This window comes from Mercenaria mercenaria, chromosome 1 (genome assembly GCF_021730395.1).
Source record: "Mercenaria mercenaria strain notata chromosome 1, MADL_Memer_1, whole genome shotgun sequence".
NCBI lineage: Eukaryota > Metazoa > Mollusca > Bivalvia > Venerida > Veneridae > Mercenaria > Mercenaria mercenaria.
The window spans coordinates 44,310,491-44,331,482 of NC_069361.1; the positions used below are offsets into that span (position 1 = coordinate 44,310,491).

Sequence of the window (20,992 nt, forward strand, 5' to 3'; positions counted from 1 at the left end):
CTACAGTCAAAACTATTTGCCTAAGGTCGGAAGGGAAGATGGCTAATAGTTTTGACTATTGACCGGCAAGCCATTCAATAAGCTCTTTACTACATGACATAAAAATATACTTTTTGTCAGTTATTTGCTTTAAACCAGCAAACCTGTATTGAACTTTTAACCGGTCAATAGCAAAAACTATAGGCCGGCGATCAATGTAAGTCATGTAATTATGAGCGACTCTGAGAAACTTGTATATCTTGTGAACAATTATCCAAGAAGATTAGCTACGTTCCTAGTGGATGCATATATAAAACATCGAAATTGTCTGCTTCATTGAAAATTCATGCTCTGTTCTGTGTATTAAATGTGGAAAATTCTATTATGTGTTTGATAAAAGATATTCTCGTTACACGTAGAACTGCATTTATTATTAAACTGTTGTTGCTTATTATGCTATTAACAACTTTGTTCACACTACATCTGTATATATGTTAAAATAAGAGGTGACTTATAGGCCCACAGGGCTGAGTGCAAATATTTTGTTAAATGAAAATTGTATTTTTTATTTGTAAATTGCTCATGTCACGTTAATAAATATTTGAACCGCGCCATGAGAAAACCAACAAAGTGGCTTTGCGACCAGCATGGATCCAGATCAGCCTGCGCATCCGCGCAGTCTGGTCAGGATTCATGCTGTTTGCTTTCAAAGCCTATTGCACTAAGAGAAACCATTAGCGAACAGCATGGATCCTGACCGGACTGCGGGGATGTGCAGGCTGGTCTGGACCCATGCTTGTCGCAAAGCCACTATGTTGGTTTTCTCATGGCGCTGCTCATTTACTTACTTACTTACACTTGATAACCGGTTAAGCTGTCTCAAAAATTACATAACGTCATTGTCACTGTGCATGGTGCACATCAGTCGATCTTTTTTCGAAGTCGCAAAACCGATACCTATGAATGTTACAAGTCGTCCCGAACTCTTAGAATTTGTAACTGAATACATTGTTATTGAAAAGTACTTGTTCGTATTCAAAATTTAAAATACACATTGTAATTAGGTTGTTTCGTTCGTTATCCGTTTTTGGAACGTTATCCGTTTTCGGAACAGTACTACGCCCGTTTAACATGACTATAAATAGATTTAAATTCAACATTATTGTAACTTGTCAAAATCTAAATATTTCGTACTTTTCGTTCCAACTACAAATTAGCTCAGAGATAAAGTATACTGTAGCTGTTCAACATTCAACATTTTATGCCCTGTGTTCGAAACTCAGCGACGGCAGTTATTTTTCCCCTCTTTTTCTGCACCAGAAACATAGATTCCTTCATTTTCTCTATGATACAAAGACAGAGAAATATCTAAAGCCGATATCGCTGATGAGAAATTTTAAGTAATGATACTAGTATTGGTTAAGGACGTATATATGCTAGAATTTGGTGCGAAAATTTTCCCAATAACAGAAATTCTTCAAACTTTGTTATTGGGAAAATTTTCGTCCATCTCATATACAGGGAATTCTAGCGTACGCCTTTAAATGCATGTACGAAAGCGAATAATGAACGTAATAATATTATTATGTTAATATATCAAGAAAATATGCAAATACAAACAATCAAATAAAGGGTCGAAGTATACGGGAACAGAAATGAAAACGCATTGGAAAAAAAGAAAATCTAAAATTCGAACTCATTCAAAACGAATGCTGTTTTCTATTGTTATCTGCATTTTACCCGACTGAGCTTTTTGCCGTATACATATGGGACACTAAGATTGAAACAAATATTGATATTTACTTGTTAAGTAATGTACAAGCAATATGAATTATCATTTCATCAGTTATCGTGAAATGGACGCGTCCTCGCGTTTGCGCGGGAATCACATTATCATTGGGGTTTACTTTCTGCTTTTTTTCTTCGTTCTTATTAATTTCTATGGTTGCGCTTATACATTACGCTAACAATATGTACGAAAAATGTATTTCATAGAAACAATAAAATATAATTAAGGTTTATCACAGATCATCAGTAATACAAAAATATAATTTAATAACTTAAAAAGGTTTACATTTAAAAAATTATGAATCTGGACAAAGAATTAATTATGAACACATGTTGGGAGGTATGATGACAATAATTTCATGTTTTTATACATAATATAAAAAATGCAATGCTTATATAAATGTTCGGTAGGATACCTATTTTAATTATTGCTAGCAACAGAATGTTTTCCAGACTCAAATCTGTACCGTGGTGTGAAGAGGCATGGTTCTTGATGCATTGTTCGATAGAACTGCACGTTCCCATGTTCTTAATAAATCCCATAGATTCATGACACCTATATTCGACGAGTTTGGATGCCACTTTTTCGTTACAAGCCGAGAACCATTCAGGAACCATAAGTGTCCAAATCCTGTCTAGTGTTTTTCAAACCTTTTTGCGTTTGATATGATTGTCTGATAGAATTCTATTAGCCATGTGTTTTTTATTTCTTTTTTCCTTTCACAAGTACAGCTAGCTCTTGCATTCCCGCTATAATACCATCTCCGGTAGTTGCACACGCAGGTTGGACATGCCATGACCTAGTGAGCTTGTTTAAGTTTAGTTGCTCAATAATTGTCGGACGATCCAGCGCATCTGTATGAACAAAACAGAATCAATATTCATATATAATGATGTCGAATTCTCAATCACTTTAAAAGCTTTTTTGTAGCTGCTATATATGATTATGATTGTTTACATTTTTCAAGAATTGAAATGGAACAGCACAAATCAGTGTTCATCGGAAGATGAAACAATAAAAGAACGAAAAAGAAACTTTTATATAAACTAGATGGTTGTAGCCCAAAGGGCAACAATGTCGAGCCCATTATTTGTTGACACACCGCCTGAATGACTCAAACATTTCAGCAAATCAAAACAAGTTTTACTTCTATATCTTGACACACACTAAAGTTTTTTTTTAATGGAAACGATTGTCCGCAAGAAAATCTTAACCAGGTAGAGATAAGTCAAAATACACCTGAAGTGCCATCCCTGTTGAACAACAGAAAGGTGGTCTCGGTTTTCCCTACGGATAAAAATAAAAAAGTTACAAAATAAGCTATTTATAGTAACAACAAAGAGAACTCCCTTCTAAAAACAGTTCCAACAAAGAAGGGATCTTGCAAATAAAAAAAAGATCGGTCAATGCATTCAAAATAAGGGCCTAAGATCATATGAACTTTGACCCCTAAAGGTGACCCTGACATCTGAGAAGGCCAACATTTATATCAAATAAAAATAATATTTTCAATGCATGTCAAAGTAATGGCACGGACAAGCTTTAAAATAACCTTTGACCCCAAAGTATGACCTTGGCCTTTTAGGTAGGGGTCTAAGAGTTGCACGCAACACTCCGTCTCGTTGAGGCAAACATTAATGCCAAATAAAAAATGATGCTCTATGCATGTCAACGTTTCATAACAGACAAGCTCTGAAACGACATTTGACCCCTAAGTGTGACCTTGACCTTTAAGATAGGGGCCTGGTGTTTGCGACACTCCGTCTCATGGAGGTAAACATTCATAAAAAAAATAAACAAGATTCCTTTATACATGTCAAAGTTAAGGCCTGGACAATATCTGGAATGACTTTTGACCTCCAAGTGTCACCTTAACCTTTGAGATAGGAACCTGGGATTTACGCGTGTCAGGTTCACATTTTAGCCAAATATAGATAAGATTGCTCCATGCATGTCAAAGTTATTGTTGGACAAAAAAAATCCGGACGGACGCATACACGCACGCACTAACTAACGCACATACATCGAACAGCGATTTGGACGACTATGTCTTCACTTTCTGCACGGGCTCGACAAAAACAGCTCTTAAACAGGCAGCATTATGAAAAAAAACATATATTAAACAATCGTATTTGAATTAACCTATAAAACACAATCAAAATATTCAAGCGAAACCAATAATGGAATGGAAGACTTACTTGGGAGATCTTGTTTGTTGGCTATAATTAAGAGAGGCACTCCTTTCGTCTCGTCGCTTTCTAGAACATGAAATAACTCTTTCCGGGCCTCAGACATTCTTTCCCGATCCGCGCTGTCAATGGCGTAGATCAGCCCTGAAATAAACACACCATACATAACTGATTAGCGAAAGTACAAAGTAACTGCTTACAAGTATCTGAAATTAACTAAAATGTTTTAGAATTGGCAATTAGGTTATACCTACGAAAATTAAAAGAAAGAAAAAAGCAGACAAAAATATTATACATGTATTTAGGAGAAATCAGTCTTTTGCTTTTAAAAATCATTACATGTCAAATGAAATACTACTAACTGCTGTATCAATACATTGAGAAAATAATTAGAAAATGAGAGTTGTACTAATGTCTTTAAGATAAAGAGCATCATAAAAAAGAAAAGACAGTGAGTGTATGCATAGTGAAGAACGGGTTGTTACCATCCAGCTTTGGGTAATAGTGCCTACATAGCGGTCTGATTCTATCCTGGCCACCCACATCCCACAGAATGAATGAAAAACCTTTCACAGGATAAACAGTTTCTACATTAAATCCTACAGTAGGAAGCTGTTGTTACTGTTTCGCCCAACCTCATTTTGTAGAGTATTGTAGTCTTTCCTAAAGTTAGAAATTGACATTTATATATAACAGCAAAAACAACATGTTTATGTAAGAAGACTGTAACATTCGATAAATAGTCGGCAAGTAATCAAGCACTAGTTCATATTTTCATATTTTTTTCAGAAAGGTTTCTAATGTTATCAAGAAGACCTTCGAATTCATAACAGCAAGTAACGAAAATGTTTCCTTTCAAAGAAATATCTATTTAATTCTAAGCACATTTCAAAATTTTTAAAATTGATTTGATAATAATGACACAAATGATAATAAATTATGATAATTACCATTTTGTTTTTTTAATATTAATCAAAATAACAAGCAAAATTAGAATAACAACAAGGACTCTGAGATCATTGATTTATAAAAAAAAACAGGAGTTGTCTGTTGACAGCGCGCTCGACTATTCGAAGATCTTATGTAAGTATGGGGTCAACTAGAGATTTTCAGACAAAAGAAGGAAAATAGATAAGACAAACAATGTACATGTGTACCTGTATTTTTGGAACAGGATAAGTCTTGCACTATATGGCAATGTATATGGCATTGTTGTGATCTTGCAGAAGCAATAAAGCATTGCTGGTGGCGGATTCCAACTGCGTAAGTTGGAATAGCCATCCTTATTGTTTCAATGGGAGAGCTCCAAGTATCAATGCAATATGTGAATTAATTTCGAAGTATGTAAAACAATGTTGAAATATTGCATGACGAGTAGGATAGGTCTATTTATTTTTCGAAAGTTGTGAGCAGAAAAGTTAGGTACTCTTGCCTACACATACTGACCATGATGGTGCACACGTATTCAAAGTCCCAAAGCCATAAATCTAACAGTTTAGACAAAATATGGAATGGTACGCCAAACGTAACTAATTTCTACATCAAAAAGGTCATTACTGAGTTACACTCCTTGTCCTGATTATGTAGTATTGCCTACATATGGAGACTATGCTTGTAAACAAGTGGTCAAAGTTTCAAAGCCATATGTCAAACAGTTTACACAAAACATTAACTGGTATGAAAAACTTAAAAAGTTCAAAGGGGCCATCATTCAGACAAAATCCTTATTCGAGTTATGTACTCTTGCCTCAAACTGGAAATGGTGATGGTACACACAAGTTTTGAAAGTTTCAAAACTATGTCAAAACGTTTTGTCAAAATGTGTACCGGTACGAAAAACTTAACCAAGGTGTGACGCCGACGCCGACGCCGACGCCGACGCCATGGTAAGTAGGATAACTCTCCTTATTCTTCGAATAGTCGAGTTAAAACGACTATGATATTAATTAAGAAATTATGTATAACAGAACCACGTTTAACAATACAAAGAAGTGATACGTCCACAGAGGAATTTCACGAGGGCGTAGCCCGAATGAATTATGCACTCGGCGTATTACCTCTTCCTATCGTTGAGATATATTAAAACATGGTGCTAAGTACTATAGACTGTTTCGATGAAATAGGAAACAGAAACAAAACAGAAATTTTATCAAGTCTTATGCATATACAGCACACCGACATAAATCAATATAACTTATGACATGATCATGGCAACAATGGCAGCAATAGTAATATGACAGTCACATAATGACACTCAAATTGAAGACAATGTTTAAAAAGTACAAATTTCAAAGGAATACTTCAGCTATGTAATTTGATATAGACTTAACACAATCATGTCGCATTCAATATATTTTGTCTTTGTTTGAAAGCTTTGATCAAATACACAGAAATTACATAGGTTGCTTTCAGCTCACTAAATTACATCTAGCTAGGACTAATGTTAACGCTAAAACGCCATTTAGAAATGTAAGTGTCTACCAGTCTATTTTTGAACACAGGTATAAACTGTTTAGCATCTACCGAGGATGGAAATAACCATATTTCGGAAAATCCTTACAACTTAAACACAGTTCTGACTTTAATTTATATTTTGATATTCTGATTTTCCAGTTGATATAAAGAGTGTTCTACTTGCCTCATAGATCGCTAGATTGCTGGTAAACTTGTTTACATTTTATGTCCCTTTTTGCAAATTTTTCTATGGATTCTTTCAATCTGATCGGCTGTTGCAAAGCCCCATATTGCTGACGAGTAACATAATACTGAAGAAACATATGAATCGAATAAATTGAAGTGAATATGAATTGGTAAATCCATCTCTTTGATCAATGTGTATAGAGAGTTCATGGCATTCAAAGCTTTTCCCGCCGCTAAAGTGCAAATACCACGTCTGAAAGATCCGCCACTGCTAACAACAAAACCCAAGAAAGTGAACTGTTCAACTACGTCAGTTTCTACACCCGAGTATGTCCAATGTTCGTTTTGTGCCGAACTTCCATCTTTTCTGAATGCAACAACTTGCGTCTCATCAATGTTGACAGTCAATTTCCATTTTATACAATATTCTGTCAATATATCCAAACGCGACTGAAGACCATCAGGCGTGTCACGTAAGAGAATACATATATATCATCAGCGAGTGGTATGAGATATACCTGCTCTAGAATATACCGGAAAATGCATTTAAATAGCCTGCTATGCAATGTCAAGGTCGTTGATGAAAACTCTCGTAACATTCAAATATTTTCCAGTTAATTCCTTCTTTAATATTCTTGCACCACAAACCATTCCTGTAAATTTTATCGTAGGCCTTCTGATAGTCTATTAAAGCTGCATCCAACTTTTCTCTCTTATTTATTTTCAGAGTATTCAGGGACAAAGATGGCATGTGTCGTGATATGATCTGCTGTAAATCCGAAATGTGCGTCTGTGAGTCTATCCTTACCAAAAATGTGTGTCGTGGTGGGAGGGAGGGGGGAATATTCCGAAGCAGTATACCAGTCTTTATCCGTTAGGAAACAGGTCTTGTCTAATTAAAGCCATTTTAAGCAGTCTATATCATTTTTACCAGTTTAATGCCTTTCCTGATAGAATCCCTGATGTATATTATTTTTCCACCACTTGCGCGCCATGCTCTCCAATTTTGGAATCTGTGAAATGAATGAAATGGGATACTGTAACCGTTTACCTCAATATTTGATTTGGCCATTGTCCAAGATTCTGTTAGACATATGATGTCATATTTCGAGAGTAAATTTGGTAATTCATCACATGATCGTGTTTCTGGTGACAAACTTTAAATATTTTATGACAGTACCCTTTAAAGCACTCTCATTTGGCCCCTGTGCACTTTTATTTGTTGTTCTTCTTACTTCATTTAAGACGATAATTGTGTCCATTTTCAGAAATGCTTTCTTGCCTTCGCTTCTTGTTTTTTTTTTTAATTTCAGGATAAGAAGTTTCCTTTTTCTTGTATTTCTTGTGGAACCTGCTGACTAACGCCAATTGACTTTCCTTTGAAGTTTCCAAAGGACCTTCTGACTCTTTTTCTGTCTGCAAAGTTTTCAAATTTAACGAGTATCGGGTGTTTTTCTTTCCAAAGCAGGTTTCCCCTTACACTCAATACTGCTAAATGATATATCATTTGCATTTGGCATTTTCATGTCGTCCTTTAACGTTACCTTTTGGTCAAGATCGCTCATCTTTGCTATTTAGCGATTCACTGAAGACTGTATTGTATCAGGTTGACCCAATTTTCTGTCCATCTTGTCTAATCGACTAAGGATTAAAATGAAGGCGATTGAGATACAGATATACTGGTCATACATTGACTTGTATTTTGTCCCAAGGGTGCCGTAGAGGGTATGAGAGGTGCTATTTTGTGCAATATACGTCTAATTTGGTTGAGCAGGCATATCATAGTTCATATTTACTGCCTGAGTGAGACTTGGAATACCCTGATTATTGTTCATACCGTTGTATATACCGTTATTCACCAAGTACTAACCATATGTCCCATTTTGTACTGAAAAACTTTGCGCCATCCCTATGCGTTTTGCGTTTTGCCTCGGTCCTTTTGTCTTGGGTTGGAGTTGACTCTGGCGCCTTTCTTTTCCTGCCTCATTTATCACCACACAGAACAAAAAAAATCCATTTTTTGTAATATAATCCAGTTTTTCTTGTAAATTTTTCTCCAGATTTCAAAATCCGCCACCATTGTCACGCATGCGTTCTGTTTTATAGGGAAACACCTTTTAAAGCACATGTATGGCACCAAGCATAGTAGGTCGACGTTACGTCAAAGCGTAAATGTGTTTTAACAGTTTTTAACGGTGTTAAAACGTGCCGCGGAATATTTGAACAGTGCATTTTCGTTTAATGAGTAATTATATGCGCCTTATAATCGATACAGTGTGTGTGAATTAAGTGTAGCACCGTCCTGTTATATCATTTTGTTTCTGAAACGTCTTTTTATATAAAACAGTAGGTCAAATGCGGTAGTAGTGTTTCTTTAATATGTCGACGTGACGTCAATATTGCAGTGTTTTAATAGAAATGTGCATGGAACTTTATTATATTAGAATGACAGTTCATAATGATAATACATTTAAAAAGGGCCTACCTGCTGAATCCAATCCTATCATCAAGATTTTAGGGTCTGGAGGCCCCATGCCCGAATTACATAATCCCATTTTTCGACCTTTAACCAGTTAGGAATGTATCTGTTTACAAACTAAAATCTACGTTCTAACTGCTTGTGAATGCTGTTTTATATATTTTATGTAAAACTGAAATTAAGACCGAACGACTGCTTGGTTTAATAGGATACGGGTATCAAAAATGCAACATGTTCAGTAATCTTACAAGTATAGCTATTTTAAAATCGGATTTTACCGTGTTTATTTTTAGACGTCCTATAGCAACAATGTAAATAACGTATTACATTGCGATTGATATACCTTTCATTTACCGATACAATAAGTGAAAGGCTGGACATAATTTCGGAGGCATTATTTCTCACATTGAACGTACACACGTATTGAATGGATGCTATAAACCTAGTTAAACCTCACTAAATGCATTCTTAATTTACATTTTGTAAAGTATCAGTACGTGGATATAAATATATAGAGCCTGTTTTGAATACTTCATAATATCATATCGCCGAACTGAATAGAATATTTTTGTTATAATGGTAAAGTGATTTCAAAGACTTGACTTTAAATAATTTTAATACAATATGTTTCTGCTTCTGTGTTTTGTGACCGTTTATTTGTTTTCTGTTTTCAAGACGTGTTTTTTTTTCAAATACAAATGCAATTTGGTTTAAAAAAACAGGGGCAGCCCTAGTGTGCAGCAGTGTCTATACTAAACATGTAAATAATCAACTTTTGATATGTAGTGAATAACTTACTTTTCATCTTATTGTCATGTTCAGTCATTCATCATTCATAATTGGAATATAGATACGTCTGACTTATTTTTTATAGTATTACTGTTTTCATACACGGCTGTCTTGATACACAGGCACAAGAATTTGACCTGGGGTAAAGAAAGTGTAACAAGACGACGGATGAAAAAACCTGTTTCCATCCAAAATCAATCCAAAATGAAAAGTATGTGGTGAAATATGACCCCCTTTCAAATGATATAAACCATCTACACAAGGCTATATACCAGAGGTTCGAGCCTACGAGCAATGGGTTTACTACCCACGCCGTTGTGAAACAAACAGACAAATACATAAAACTATAAATGAGACCGACCACAAGTTTCTATCCCTTCCTGTTCATGAAATATCTATCCGAAAACGAGGGACTTCCTGCTGAAAGTCCCCGGTAGCTAAAAATACGGCAGAGCGAAGAAGTCCGAACACATTGACTAAATATGGTTGTCAGCCGAGCACCGGTCAAATCATTTAACGTTTTTTATTCCACTCAGTCTTTCGATTTTAAATATACAAGAAATTGCATGAATATCTACCAGCTTTATAATAATTGCTAAACACCTGATCCGATTCTTACCAAATAGTACATCTTTTTGCCCAGAAACACAAACTCATTACAATTTTTTTATACTTCAAAACTATAAATGCTTTAGTTTTCTGATATTGTGGATATATTGTTTACATTGTCACTAGGTCATCTAAAAATAGATGCTCAAAAGTCCGGTTTTAAATATACCAACCAATCAGAGTATGTTTGTGACGGTATTTTCTCCACGCTGGCATGTCATGACTTAGAATATTGCATGTGTCCAGTAAAATGTTTATACCCTATATAGACCAAGCAGTAGGTCGTTACAGCATTGCAAATTTATACCGCTAACTAAACCTGGGAAATAAAACAGCACACCCAAAGTAACAGCTACGCGAACGTTTTCAGAAAGCGGCTATATTTCATTCAAAATGGGGTTGCTTTTTTCAAAACTGAGCAAATTATTTGAGGATTGGGGTACTTCACAAGCAAAAATACTGATGCTTGGACTGGATGCTGCAGGTAAATGTTCATTTTCTTATTGATATTGATCAATAATCATTTTCATCATTATCATATCATCGTCGTCATTATTACTTTTGTTGTAATTTTTTCCTTAAATTTTACCATTTGGTATGAAATATGTTGTTATCGCAATTTTTGTGTTGATATTTCTGTTGTTTTAAGTTTATTGGTTCCCTTCGATTTGTCATCGAAAGAGACTTGTGGCTTGGCCTTGTCCGACCGTCAGTCCGTCAGTCAGCCAATCGTCAGTATATCATTTTAATTATTGTTTATCATTATTATCATAGCATCATTACCATCTTCAATATCACCATCATCGTCACATCGATTATCATTATTACCATTCTTCTTTTCTTTTTATCATTTTATTGTCATTATTGTAACATTAACTGTTAAAGTAATATCTTTTAACTTCGAACTTTTATGCGAATGTAACCTTTTATTAACTAAGATGTTCCATTGAAAATATTCAAAAGATTGCTTGCTTTTAATTAGATTTGTTGACACTTATATAATAAAATGTTTTTTGATAATTTGATATAAAGATAAATATGTATTTTTTAGGAAAGACTACAGTACTGTACAAGATCAAACTGATTGAAACAGTAGCAACTATCCCTACCATTGGATTTAACGTAGAAACTGTAACACCAGTGAAGGGCCTCACATTCACTGTATGGGATATCGGCGGCCAGGACAAAATAAGACCATTATGGAGATATTACTTTCAAAACATTGATGGTAAGTACTTCTTTCTCTTCAAATATACCATCGTGGCATTTGAAGGGTGTTTAACCTTAGTTCAAGCACAGGGTTTGAATTTTTCCGAATATCTTCATATATTTTGTCTGTTTCTTTCGTTCGTTCAAAATGGTTCTACGGATGGAAGGTGATCGTAAATTGTTTGATGTAATTTTGCCTGATCGTTACGTTTCATGGATTGTGTAACTATTTCAGGTCTAGTCTATGTCGTAGACAGCGCGGATCGAGAGCGAATGTCAGAGGCCCGGGAAGAGCTATTCAGTATTACTGAAAGTGATGAGATGAGGGGTGTACCAGTATGTATTATTGCCAACAAACAAGATCTGCCAAGTAAGTTTTGGTTCAATCTTTCTCTTTCTCTCTATAAATCTTTTTTTTTTCTGTTTAGTACGTTGGAAAAATGCCAACTAAATTTAACTTGACGGACTGAAATAATTAAAATGTTTAGTCTGCTAGGTTTGTTTCATTAAGGACTTTTGTGGTTTTTAAGAATATACATATATATGTTCAGTACTTATCTTTGTCTGATTAATGTTCTTTAAAACCAGTGGGAGGAATGTTTTACATCAGATTATTTTATACAAAAGATTTATTTACAATTATTAAGATTATGCTTAAACCTAAAATGCATATAATGTTCATTTTTGCAGTAAATCAATGGATGTATTTGCACTTTGCAGATGCTCTGAATCAGTCAAAGGTAATTGATCAACTACATCTACACAAGCTTACTGGGCGAAAGTGGTATGCCCAAGCTGCATGTGCAACTACCGGAGAAGGTATTTACGAGGGTATGCACCAGCTAGCTTCTGTGGTGAAAGAATTTAAGAAAGAGGTACGCAGGGCTTACTGAATTACAATATCAAACAAATCCAAACCACAATGCTGTGAAACATTAGACCGGAATCGGATGTTAGCGAATCCAGTTGTTATCATTTGAATGATGGTTCCCGGCTTGCAAAGCAGAGAAAAAGGAAAATGCCAAAGGAGGGTAGATATTAAAATTGTACAGGATTGATTACTTTGAATCAATACAACCATAGGTACGTGCAGTTTTACTGAGAAATGTGTGCTAAAGAATCATACTTCTAAACAATAAGACATGTACAGCGAATACCTGCTTGATAGCGCCTTTAGATGCCTTTTTAAAGACTTTCACTAAACTATGTTATCGTTAGATATTTACAAATATATTTAACTTTACTAAATATATGAATTAACTGCTTATGTTGAGCTACATTCGTGATTGATTGCCATGCAGAAATAGTCGTTTGTTAAAAAAAAACTTCTAGTGTTTTAGTCACTGTACAAATTTATTCCAAGTTTAGCTAAAGACTTATAAAGTGTGTATATATATATACTATATCAAGCCTAAACTGTTAATTCACTTTATTTTTACATAAACTATAGAATTACCTAGTAATTCCTAATATTTTCAAATATAAAATTTGGTTTAGTATACTATAGGTATCTCGATTACTTTTGTAATTTTTGTTTCATATAATTGGTCAATAATTTTTTAAGTTAGTGTCTATACTTTGTAAAATGTGTTCATAATTCATTTCTTATTCCAAGACTTGTATATAAATTATGTAATTAGTAGACTTTTTGTTATTTTGTGTTTTTTTGTTTTTCTGAACATCTGTGATAATTCTACGTTTTAAATTGTTGATTATGTAAAATAAATTTTCCACTGAAACATTTAATTTTGTGTTCGTATTTTGTAAAAAGGATTTAAGTTGATTATGATTGCATTTCATAATATTTACATTCGCCCTATTCTTTTTCATTGAAAATTATGACGTTCATTTTGTATGAACAGCAAAAGGAAAGGCGCGAAAGTTACGTCAACGCTGCACAGAGATAACGGGCCGCTGTTTTGACGACGTCCGCGTATAGTCAGGGACAACGTTCCTTAGATGACCATCTGGTGAACAGAATCGCCAGGAAGCTAATTTTAATGTTAAAGCAACAAAATTTGTGAAATTTATAATATAATCTTGTTTACAAATTGGAAAGGCAATATAATGCAAATATAACAATGAAACATTTTCATTTCTTAAATATAGCCGGTCGCAAGTATTAATCCGAGACTCCATTAAACAAAATTGGTATTAAAGAGCTATTGAATTTTTGCCCTTTGGTGACCTAAGAAACATTCAGTTTTACTATAATAGAATTCCACGCAAGCCGGTGCTAGGGGTCGTGAGGGATGTTGCAAATTGCATTACCTCTCATGAACACAATTAATCAAACCGCGTCTGCTATTATTTCACTTGGAGGCGTTCTGTGTTGCCAGATGATCTTCTCACAGCTTTTATTTAAAATTAAAATGTAATTGAAAGACACTTCTATGGCAATGTCTATAATACAACATTTGAAGGCATACAGCGCAACCTATCAAAACATTAGCAGACTTGATTTGACAGGGTGTGTTCATGAGAGGTAATAATATGTGCAACACACCTCAAGGCACCCTAGCATCGGTTTAAGCGGAATTCCGAGGCTTGATTTAACGAGGAAGAACTTGATTTCATGCTCGACGAGGTCTGTGGAATCAAGGTCTGTAGGTCCGACCGAAAAATATGTTTCCACTTACTAAGGAAGGAACTGGCCTCATGTTGTTCAAAAGATAATGTGTCTGTAGGCATTGTGATACCAAGATCTTCCAAAGACTGTCCAGAGTTGTGTGATTTATCAACAACTCCTTCACGAGGATCAATGGACCGCACAACATAAACATCCTGTTAAATTACATAGATCATTCTATGATTGTATAATATGGTCTAGCTGTTAAGTTACATAAATGCCACAGTATTTCTACAAAAAGAGCTTACCTGGCTGCAACTTAACTAACCTCGGGCAAACCATTCAACATCAAGGAATCAGTAGACTCTGTAACACCTGCTGACAGGTTACCAATATTCCTTCTTTGCCGTCAAGAGTCCGTAGTCTCCCTCCATATGGTTTCACGATAACTGTTCGTTGATGAAGAAGTGTGACGAGTGTGGTATTTCTCCCTCCGGGTAGGAAGCCAAAGCGTCCGACAGCAAAGATGAACAATCCCTACGGTCCAGATGACTTCAAAAAGATCAAAAGTGGGTATCTATAATTAAAAAAGGACGAGTGTGTGGAATATGCAGTGTCAGGGAACAATAGAATAGGGACTGGAATGGTATTGATGTAAAAGATGGAAAAGAACCATCTAAAACATAAAACCCCAAATATGTATCTAGGAACATTTGCACCAGTAAAGTTCAAACTGAAGTCCTGAAAGCTGAGACAAACTTCGCCTTCGGCAGAGGATCAAAGATTTGAAATGGTAATTTTATCGACGGTAGATAACCTAGCTCCGGTTCTATCAAACCTTATAGTCAAAGTACCATTGATAAAATTTCGGCCTCATTAAATGGTACAAACAAGTGTCCAAAGACGAACTAGGCCTAACACTGTGATGACCTTGACCTTCATCTGCCCTACGATGAAGGACGGATGTTGTAAATCCGGCTTGTCAATATAATCTTCCTTTGGAGTATCTGCTCGTTTAGGCTTACTACCGTACAAGGGCTTTCTATTAACCTGGTTGCCCTTCAAATCTCTAATATCCTTCTCCATACCATTAATTTTGACATCCATCCTTTCCATTTGTTTGACCATGCACTGAATCTCCTTTAGCAATCTGCTTTCTACGGTGGCAGCGAACTGTTTGGCAGTAACCGGGTCAACTGTATCTGACTTCTTTCTTCAGATGGAGGGGATAGTTCCTGTTTCACCTCAGGTTTACTTGTTTTGAGGACAGACGTTGGGGTTCTGGACTGGCGAAGATCCTCTTCTATGGCTCTAAGCTCTTTTCGCAGCGTGTTTGTAGCCAATATGCTTCGCCGAAAGAGGTACCTTGAAAAGCATTCTCCAGGTCCATTTCCCGAAGTCCAGACTCATAGCCAACTCTCCAGCTGTTTTCTTGCTTGATTCTATCAAGATGTCAGGGACTCAGCTAAGACTCTCTCTAAACGTAGACTATAGTCTGCTACCGACTCGTCTGCATTCTGCTTCTCACTGTAAAACTGCTCCTTCAGTCGTTCGCTAGAATGTACATTTCTATATATACCCTCCAGTTCAGATGTAATTTCTGTAACAGATGCATATACAACTAAATGGAGTAGAACACCTCTGGCACTAACCTTGAGGGACTTACGGATAGCCTCCCTAATAATATGGGAGGGATATATGCCCTAATCAAGTAGCTAATTTACATAGTATCTCCAAATTTCAAACATGGAAGAGTTTGACTTTCCATCTCCAGCGAAAGATGTTAATTCAGGAATGCGAGGATTATAAGATTCTTTCACTGATTGTAGGTGCAGATGGGAATTTCCGACCTCGTGGGTAACGGTTTAGGCGGTAACGAGGCCTCCTGCCGAGTTACCACCTAAAAAGTTTACCTGAGAGCCGGATATCCCATCTGTCACCTATAACCAGTGACAGCATCTTCTTTCTTGCATACCGATATCAGGAAATACATAATAAAAATAAGTCAAATCGAACGCTTCCGTTTTAGAACCTATTTTCTTATAGGGAGCGTATTTTAAACAACGTGAAACCAACGTCCGTAACAGGAAATACGTCTTGACGTTTCAAAGACTAATCACAATGTCAGTTCCATTTTTGTTTTATCAGTTCAGTGGGTGGGGGGGGGGGGGGGGGGGGGGGGGGGGGGGGGGGGGGCGTTAAAGTTATGAATTTTTTGATAAAAGCACGTGTTTTGAATCTACAAAATAGACTACAGGAAACAAAGAGGAACTGCAAGGTATTGGAACTTATATTCCGCTTTTTGAAAGAAATATAAATTAACTACATAAATCGTCTACATATATGTTGTTTTCGTAATACGTTCATTAAAGCATGAGAGTCAATCTTAACCCTGGATGTAAGAAATGGAGATTTTTCCCAGCACCGGTAAAAAGTTCGGAAATCCCCGGCTGGTATGCCAAGAAGTACATAATCAAATCGATTTGTCACAAAAGATCTATCAGCATACACGGGAGGGCTATAGGTCCTGGAAATGTGCAGGCGATAGTAGGAGGATGAAAATAAGCTTCATCAGGGCGTGGTCTATCTGCACCATATTCACAAGATCAAAACTTGTTATACAAACAAGAGATCTTCCAATCAATTTCTATGAATCTAGAAAAATAGTCTATATATAATCAATGACTGTTATGGTCTGCCTGGTACACCATACTATGCAGACAAATTTTCTGTAACACTGCTTGCCTGCTTCACACCTTCCAGTATATTCTAATGACAGCTTCACTACTAGCTGTATAACTAAAACACAAAGTTGAAACAAACTTTTCAACCACAGACAAAATTTATTTCCATAATTTTTCAAATGTGGTAATCTGAAAAAAAAACAACAGCTGTATCGGTTGTAACCTGTTTTGTGTCCAAATACTGCTCAAACTACAATTTAAATTGAACCGGTAATCTTGTAAAATAAGGAGACACAAGAAATATATATTTTGCAGATACTAAAGTAATATATTTTAAATGCTTTCTATATTTTCTGCACAAAAACAGATAATTCTGATGAAATAACACAACACGGTTTCAGATTTTATTCAATATCATGTCTAATTTTCAATTCAGATCTTACCATTTGACTGTATATCTTCTACAACTGTAACTGCTCTCTCAATCTTGATCACGTTCTAAATTTTTGCGACAATTTTTCAAAATGAACAATTTATTCTATTTAAAAATAAAATGTTTCATTTCAAAACATTCTATTCACAAGCTCAACAAGATCGACTTCCTCGTTTTAAATTTAAATATGGAACCCTTCATCCCTTCAACAACTTTGACAATCAAATGTATATGAAACACATCTCTTATCTAATACTTAGCTACAATAAATATTCGGTGTTCCAAGCTGGTTCTTTTCTAGAAATTTCTTCGTTTCTTTCGTTTTTTGACAAGTCACAAATTTCAGGTGATAACTCGAAAAAGGAAGTCATTGAATATGGGGTAACTCAGCTGATGTCAATGTGCGTTTTACCAGTGGAAACCTTTGACACTGTGTCAGTCAACAGTGTTCTTCTTGAGGAATGCCGTTATCATTTCAAATCGACTTAAATACTTACAAAGACAACAACCGACCATGTTTGTTACCAGCCCTTTTATAGTTGCACGCCATGCTCTCGTCTGACAGAACAAGTGGAAAAGTTAATGATAAGCAATTCTAAAAGTCCATTGGCACTGAAGTGTTTTGGATATTCTCTTCCCTGTGATTTAATAAATAAAACAAGCATGAATTTGAAATGAAACTTTTATTTCAAAGAAACAACAATATAAAACTTTATCACAGATCATCAGAAATACAAAAATTTAAATGAATAATAAACAAGAAAATGGTCAATATGTACATATTTACAAGTCCGGACAAAAGAATGAATTATGAACACATTATAAAAGAAAAACTGAACAGGTATGATAATGATTTGAACTATGTACACATTTATAATATATGACATACAACGGAAAAAAAATTCAGATGCCTCTTTTCACTTTGTAGGTCGTTAAAACAACATCTAACACATGTTTGCTAGACAGCAATCAATACGTGTCGCACTGTTAGACCACATTTTTAGCATACACACTCATGAAAATTGCATGTACCCCCCCCCACCCCCAATTTTTAGTCCTATACTGTTTTTTTTTTTTTTTTTTTTTTTTTTTTTTGTTTTTTTTTTTTTTTTTTTTTTTTTTTTTTTTTTTTTTTTTTTTTTTTTTTTTTCTTTATTTTTTTTTTTTTTTTTTTTTTTTTTTTTTTTTTTTTTTTTATTTTTTTTTTTATGTTTTATTTCCTTTCCCATTTTACTTTTCCTGCGAGCACCGACAGTGTATTGTCTTTACAACCTGAGAAATATCATTCTGGAACCGTTTGCCGGCCTCCGTTTTCGGATCAATTACATTTGATTTAATTGTGAGAACATAATTTAATACCCTGTGTTCCTCTTTCTAAATTCTTTTCACCCTTGAAGCTACTGGTGCATTCCTCGTAAATACCTTCCCCGGTAGAAGCGCACCAGCTTGGACAGACCACTTCCGCCCAGTGAGCTTATGCAGGTTTAGTTGATCAATGATTTTCGATGGATTCAAAGCATCTGCAATTGGCGAGGAGATTTATAGTTACTATTTTAAAAAGTATTCACCACACTTTCACAGGTTTAGTTTATGTATAATATTTTCATAGAGGCCTTTGTCGGTCTAATAATAACGTAATAATTCGGCTAAAAGTAAAAAAGGTTAAAATTTCTCGTTAAAAAAGAGGACGGAAAATAAATCTTATATTTCTACTAAGAATTTATTTCAAGCCTCAAACCCGAATTTCGTTTGAATATTTCTAAAACTATATTACCAAAAAGTACGTTTTTTTTTTAATCTTACGTGAGAAGAAGTTCTAATGTAAAGATATCAATAGCACTTACTAGGTAGATTTTCTTGTTTTGGTTGGCTATAAACATACGGTAAAACCCTTTCCATTCTCATCGCTTCTTAGAATACCGAAATAATTCTTCCGGCCTCAGACATTCCTCGACCGGCAGCACTGTCTTCCGACTTAACACCAACCCTGAAATAACACACCCTTATACTAGACATCCTAACAAAATTACTATGAAAAAAAAACATCAATTGCCAAATCCGGAAATAATACAAATATTCTATTTTGATTCACTAAAAAGCAGGCGCAATGTAATTTAACATTTTTTCGCAGTGTTTGGTCTTTTGCTATTAATGTAAATTGTTGCAAACTGTTATACAAATATCATAAGAGCGAGATCAAGCAGTTTTTTTACCAACAGTGTTTTGAAAGTATGTCTCCATAATTATCGATTGTGCCCTGGCCGCCGACATCCCATACTGTAAATGAAAGGCCTTTTACGGGTGCTACAGTTTCTACGTTAAAACCTATTGTAGGGATAGTTGATACTGTTTCATTCAGTTTGAGCTTGTAGAGTACTGTTGTCTTGCCTAAAAGATAAAAATAACATTCAATAAGTAACGCATGAAAACTGTGACGTGTCTAATAAAAGTCTCAACTGAATTGTAATAATTTAAAAGCAAAAATTCATACGGGCATATCTTTTCAGTGACAAAAAGCATCTTTTAAAATACTGAGTGCTTCCAGCAACAATAAAAAAAATAAGGGTTTTGCTTTAAAACCTTGATAAATTATGAAAATATAATGTTTGATTCAGCAATAATGATGACGATGTTGATGAAGTAACAATAAGTAAACAAGAACACCTACCTGCTGCATCCAATCCAAGCATCAAGATTCTTGCCTGCGAAGTGCCCCAGTCCTCAAACAATTTACTCAGTCTTGAAAGAAACAGTCCCATTTTTCGATGTCAATTAAATATGTACCGTTTAAAACAAAATTCTGCGTAGCAGTTGCTTGTGTGTGCTGTTCTATTTATTTGCCTTTTCTGTGAGCGATATAAATTTGCAATGCTGAGTAGAACTACAGCTTGGTTTATATATGATGTAGGTAAGCAGTATTTCTCTGGACACATGCAATTTGTGTAGTCATTTTACGAACCGTAATTTATTTCACGTAATACATGCCAGCGTGGAGAAAATATTGTCACAAATACATTCTGATTGGTTGGTATATATATATATATATATAACCGGATTTTTGAGCGTCTATTTTTAGATGTAAATTAGTAAACAATCCGCTGTGACAAAGCGCGCTTATGAATGAAACTTCATTCTGACCTTTAGACTCTGGTGATCACTTTACAAATACCGTATGTATTAAATTAGCAGTTGAGAGTACAGTAGGTGAATCTAATGATCACACTGGCCATAGCTTTCTCAAAAGCGGTGGTTCCAACGCCGCGGCGGTGTGGAGATTCGTCGCATGAAGGTGGGGGTAAATATGGCCGACAGACTATCACGGTAAGTTTTTTCCTAACGATTTTTTTTTCCATTTTTTTCAACGATTGACCTGAAAACAACCAATGAGTCAGGGGCCCACATGTGTACTCTTCCAGCAACAAACACTTGTTCAGTGCAATTCTTTGTCAATAAGGGGACGCATATTGCTACTTTCAAACTTCATGCAGAAATGAGGAAGGGGTGGATTTTTAAAAATTCATGGGGGGAAAGATAAAACATATTCTAAATTTGATATAATTCTCATGACACCTGTAATGTTCAGTACTTTGTGGATAAGGATGTGGTACTATGAATGTAATAAG

At 35.2% G+C, this 20,992-nt stretch overlaps 2 protein-coding genes across 2 annotated transcripts; one reads left to right on the forward strand and one right to left on the reverse strand.

The window, feature by feature from the left end:
* Positions 1-1,682: 1,682 nt before the first annotated feature.
* On the reverse strand, positions 1,683-20,632 carry LOC128546128 (uncharacterized). The gene is made up of 6 exons (XM_053545954.1): positions 20,038-20,632; positions 19,626-19,757; positions 15,890-15,893; positions 4,443-4,483; positions 3,967-4,101; positions 1,683-2,622 (listed from the first exon to the last, which is right to left on the reverse strand). Exons 1-6 carry the CDS (start codon positions 20,126-20,128, stop codon positions 2,471-2,473), a joined length of 555 nt encoding a protein of 184 aa, XP_053401929.1. The 5' UTR covers positions 20,129-20,632; the 3' UTR covers positions 1,683-2,470.
* Positions 10,787-13,092, forward strand: LOC123540488 (uncharacterized). Its single transcript, XM_045325573.2, has 4 exons — positions 10,787-10,958; positions 11,526-11,702; positions 11,919-12,053; positions 12,404-13,092. The coding sequence occupies exons 1-4, from the start codon at positions 10,868-10,870 to the stop codon at positions 12,574-12,576; spliced, it is 576 nt and encodes a 191-aa protein (XP_045181508.2). The 5' UTR covers positions 10,787-10,867; the 3' UTR covers positions 12,577-13,092.
* Positions 20,633-20,992: the final 360 nt, after the last annotated feature.

Excerpts from the sequence above, each read along its gene's own strand:
- LOC123540488 (XM_045325573.2), top strand. The coding sequence starts at position 10,868 with ATGGGGTTGCTTTTTTCAAAACTGAGCAAATTATTTGAGGATTGGGGT. Across the intron at positions 10,959-11,525 it reads GCTTGGACTGGATGCTGCAG|GAAAGACTACAGTACTGTAC; the intron begins GTAAATGTTCAT and ends TGTATTTTTTAG. Across the intron at positions 11,703-11,918 it reads TTACTTTCAAAACATTGATG|GTCTAGTCTATGTCGTAGAC; the intron begins GTAAGTACTTCT and ends TAACTATTTCAG.
- LOC128546128 (XM_053545954.1), bottom strand. The coding sequence starts at position 20,128 with ATGGGACTGTTTCTTTCAAGACTGAGTAAATTGTTTGAGGACTGGGGC. Across the intron at positions 4,102-4,442 it reads CTATTACCCAAAGCTGGATG|GGCTGATCTACGCCATTGAC; the intron begins GTAACAACCCGT and ends TGTTTATTTCAG. Across the intron at positions 2,623-3,966 it reads CAACAAACAAGATCTCCCAA|ATGCGCTGGATCGTCCGACA; the intron begins GTAAGTCTTCCA and ends TTGTTCATACAG.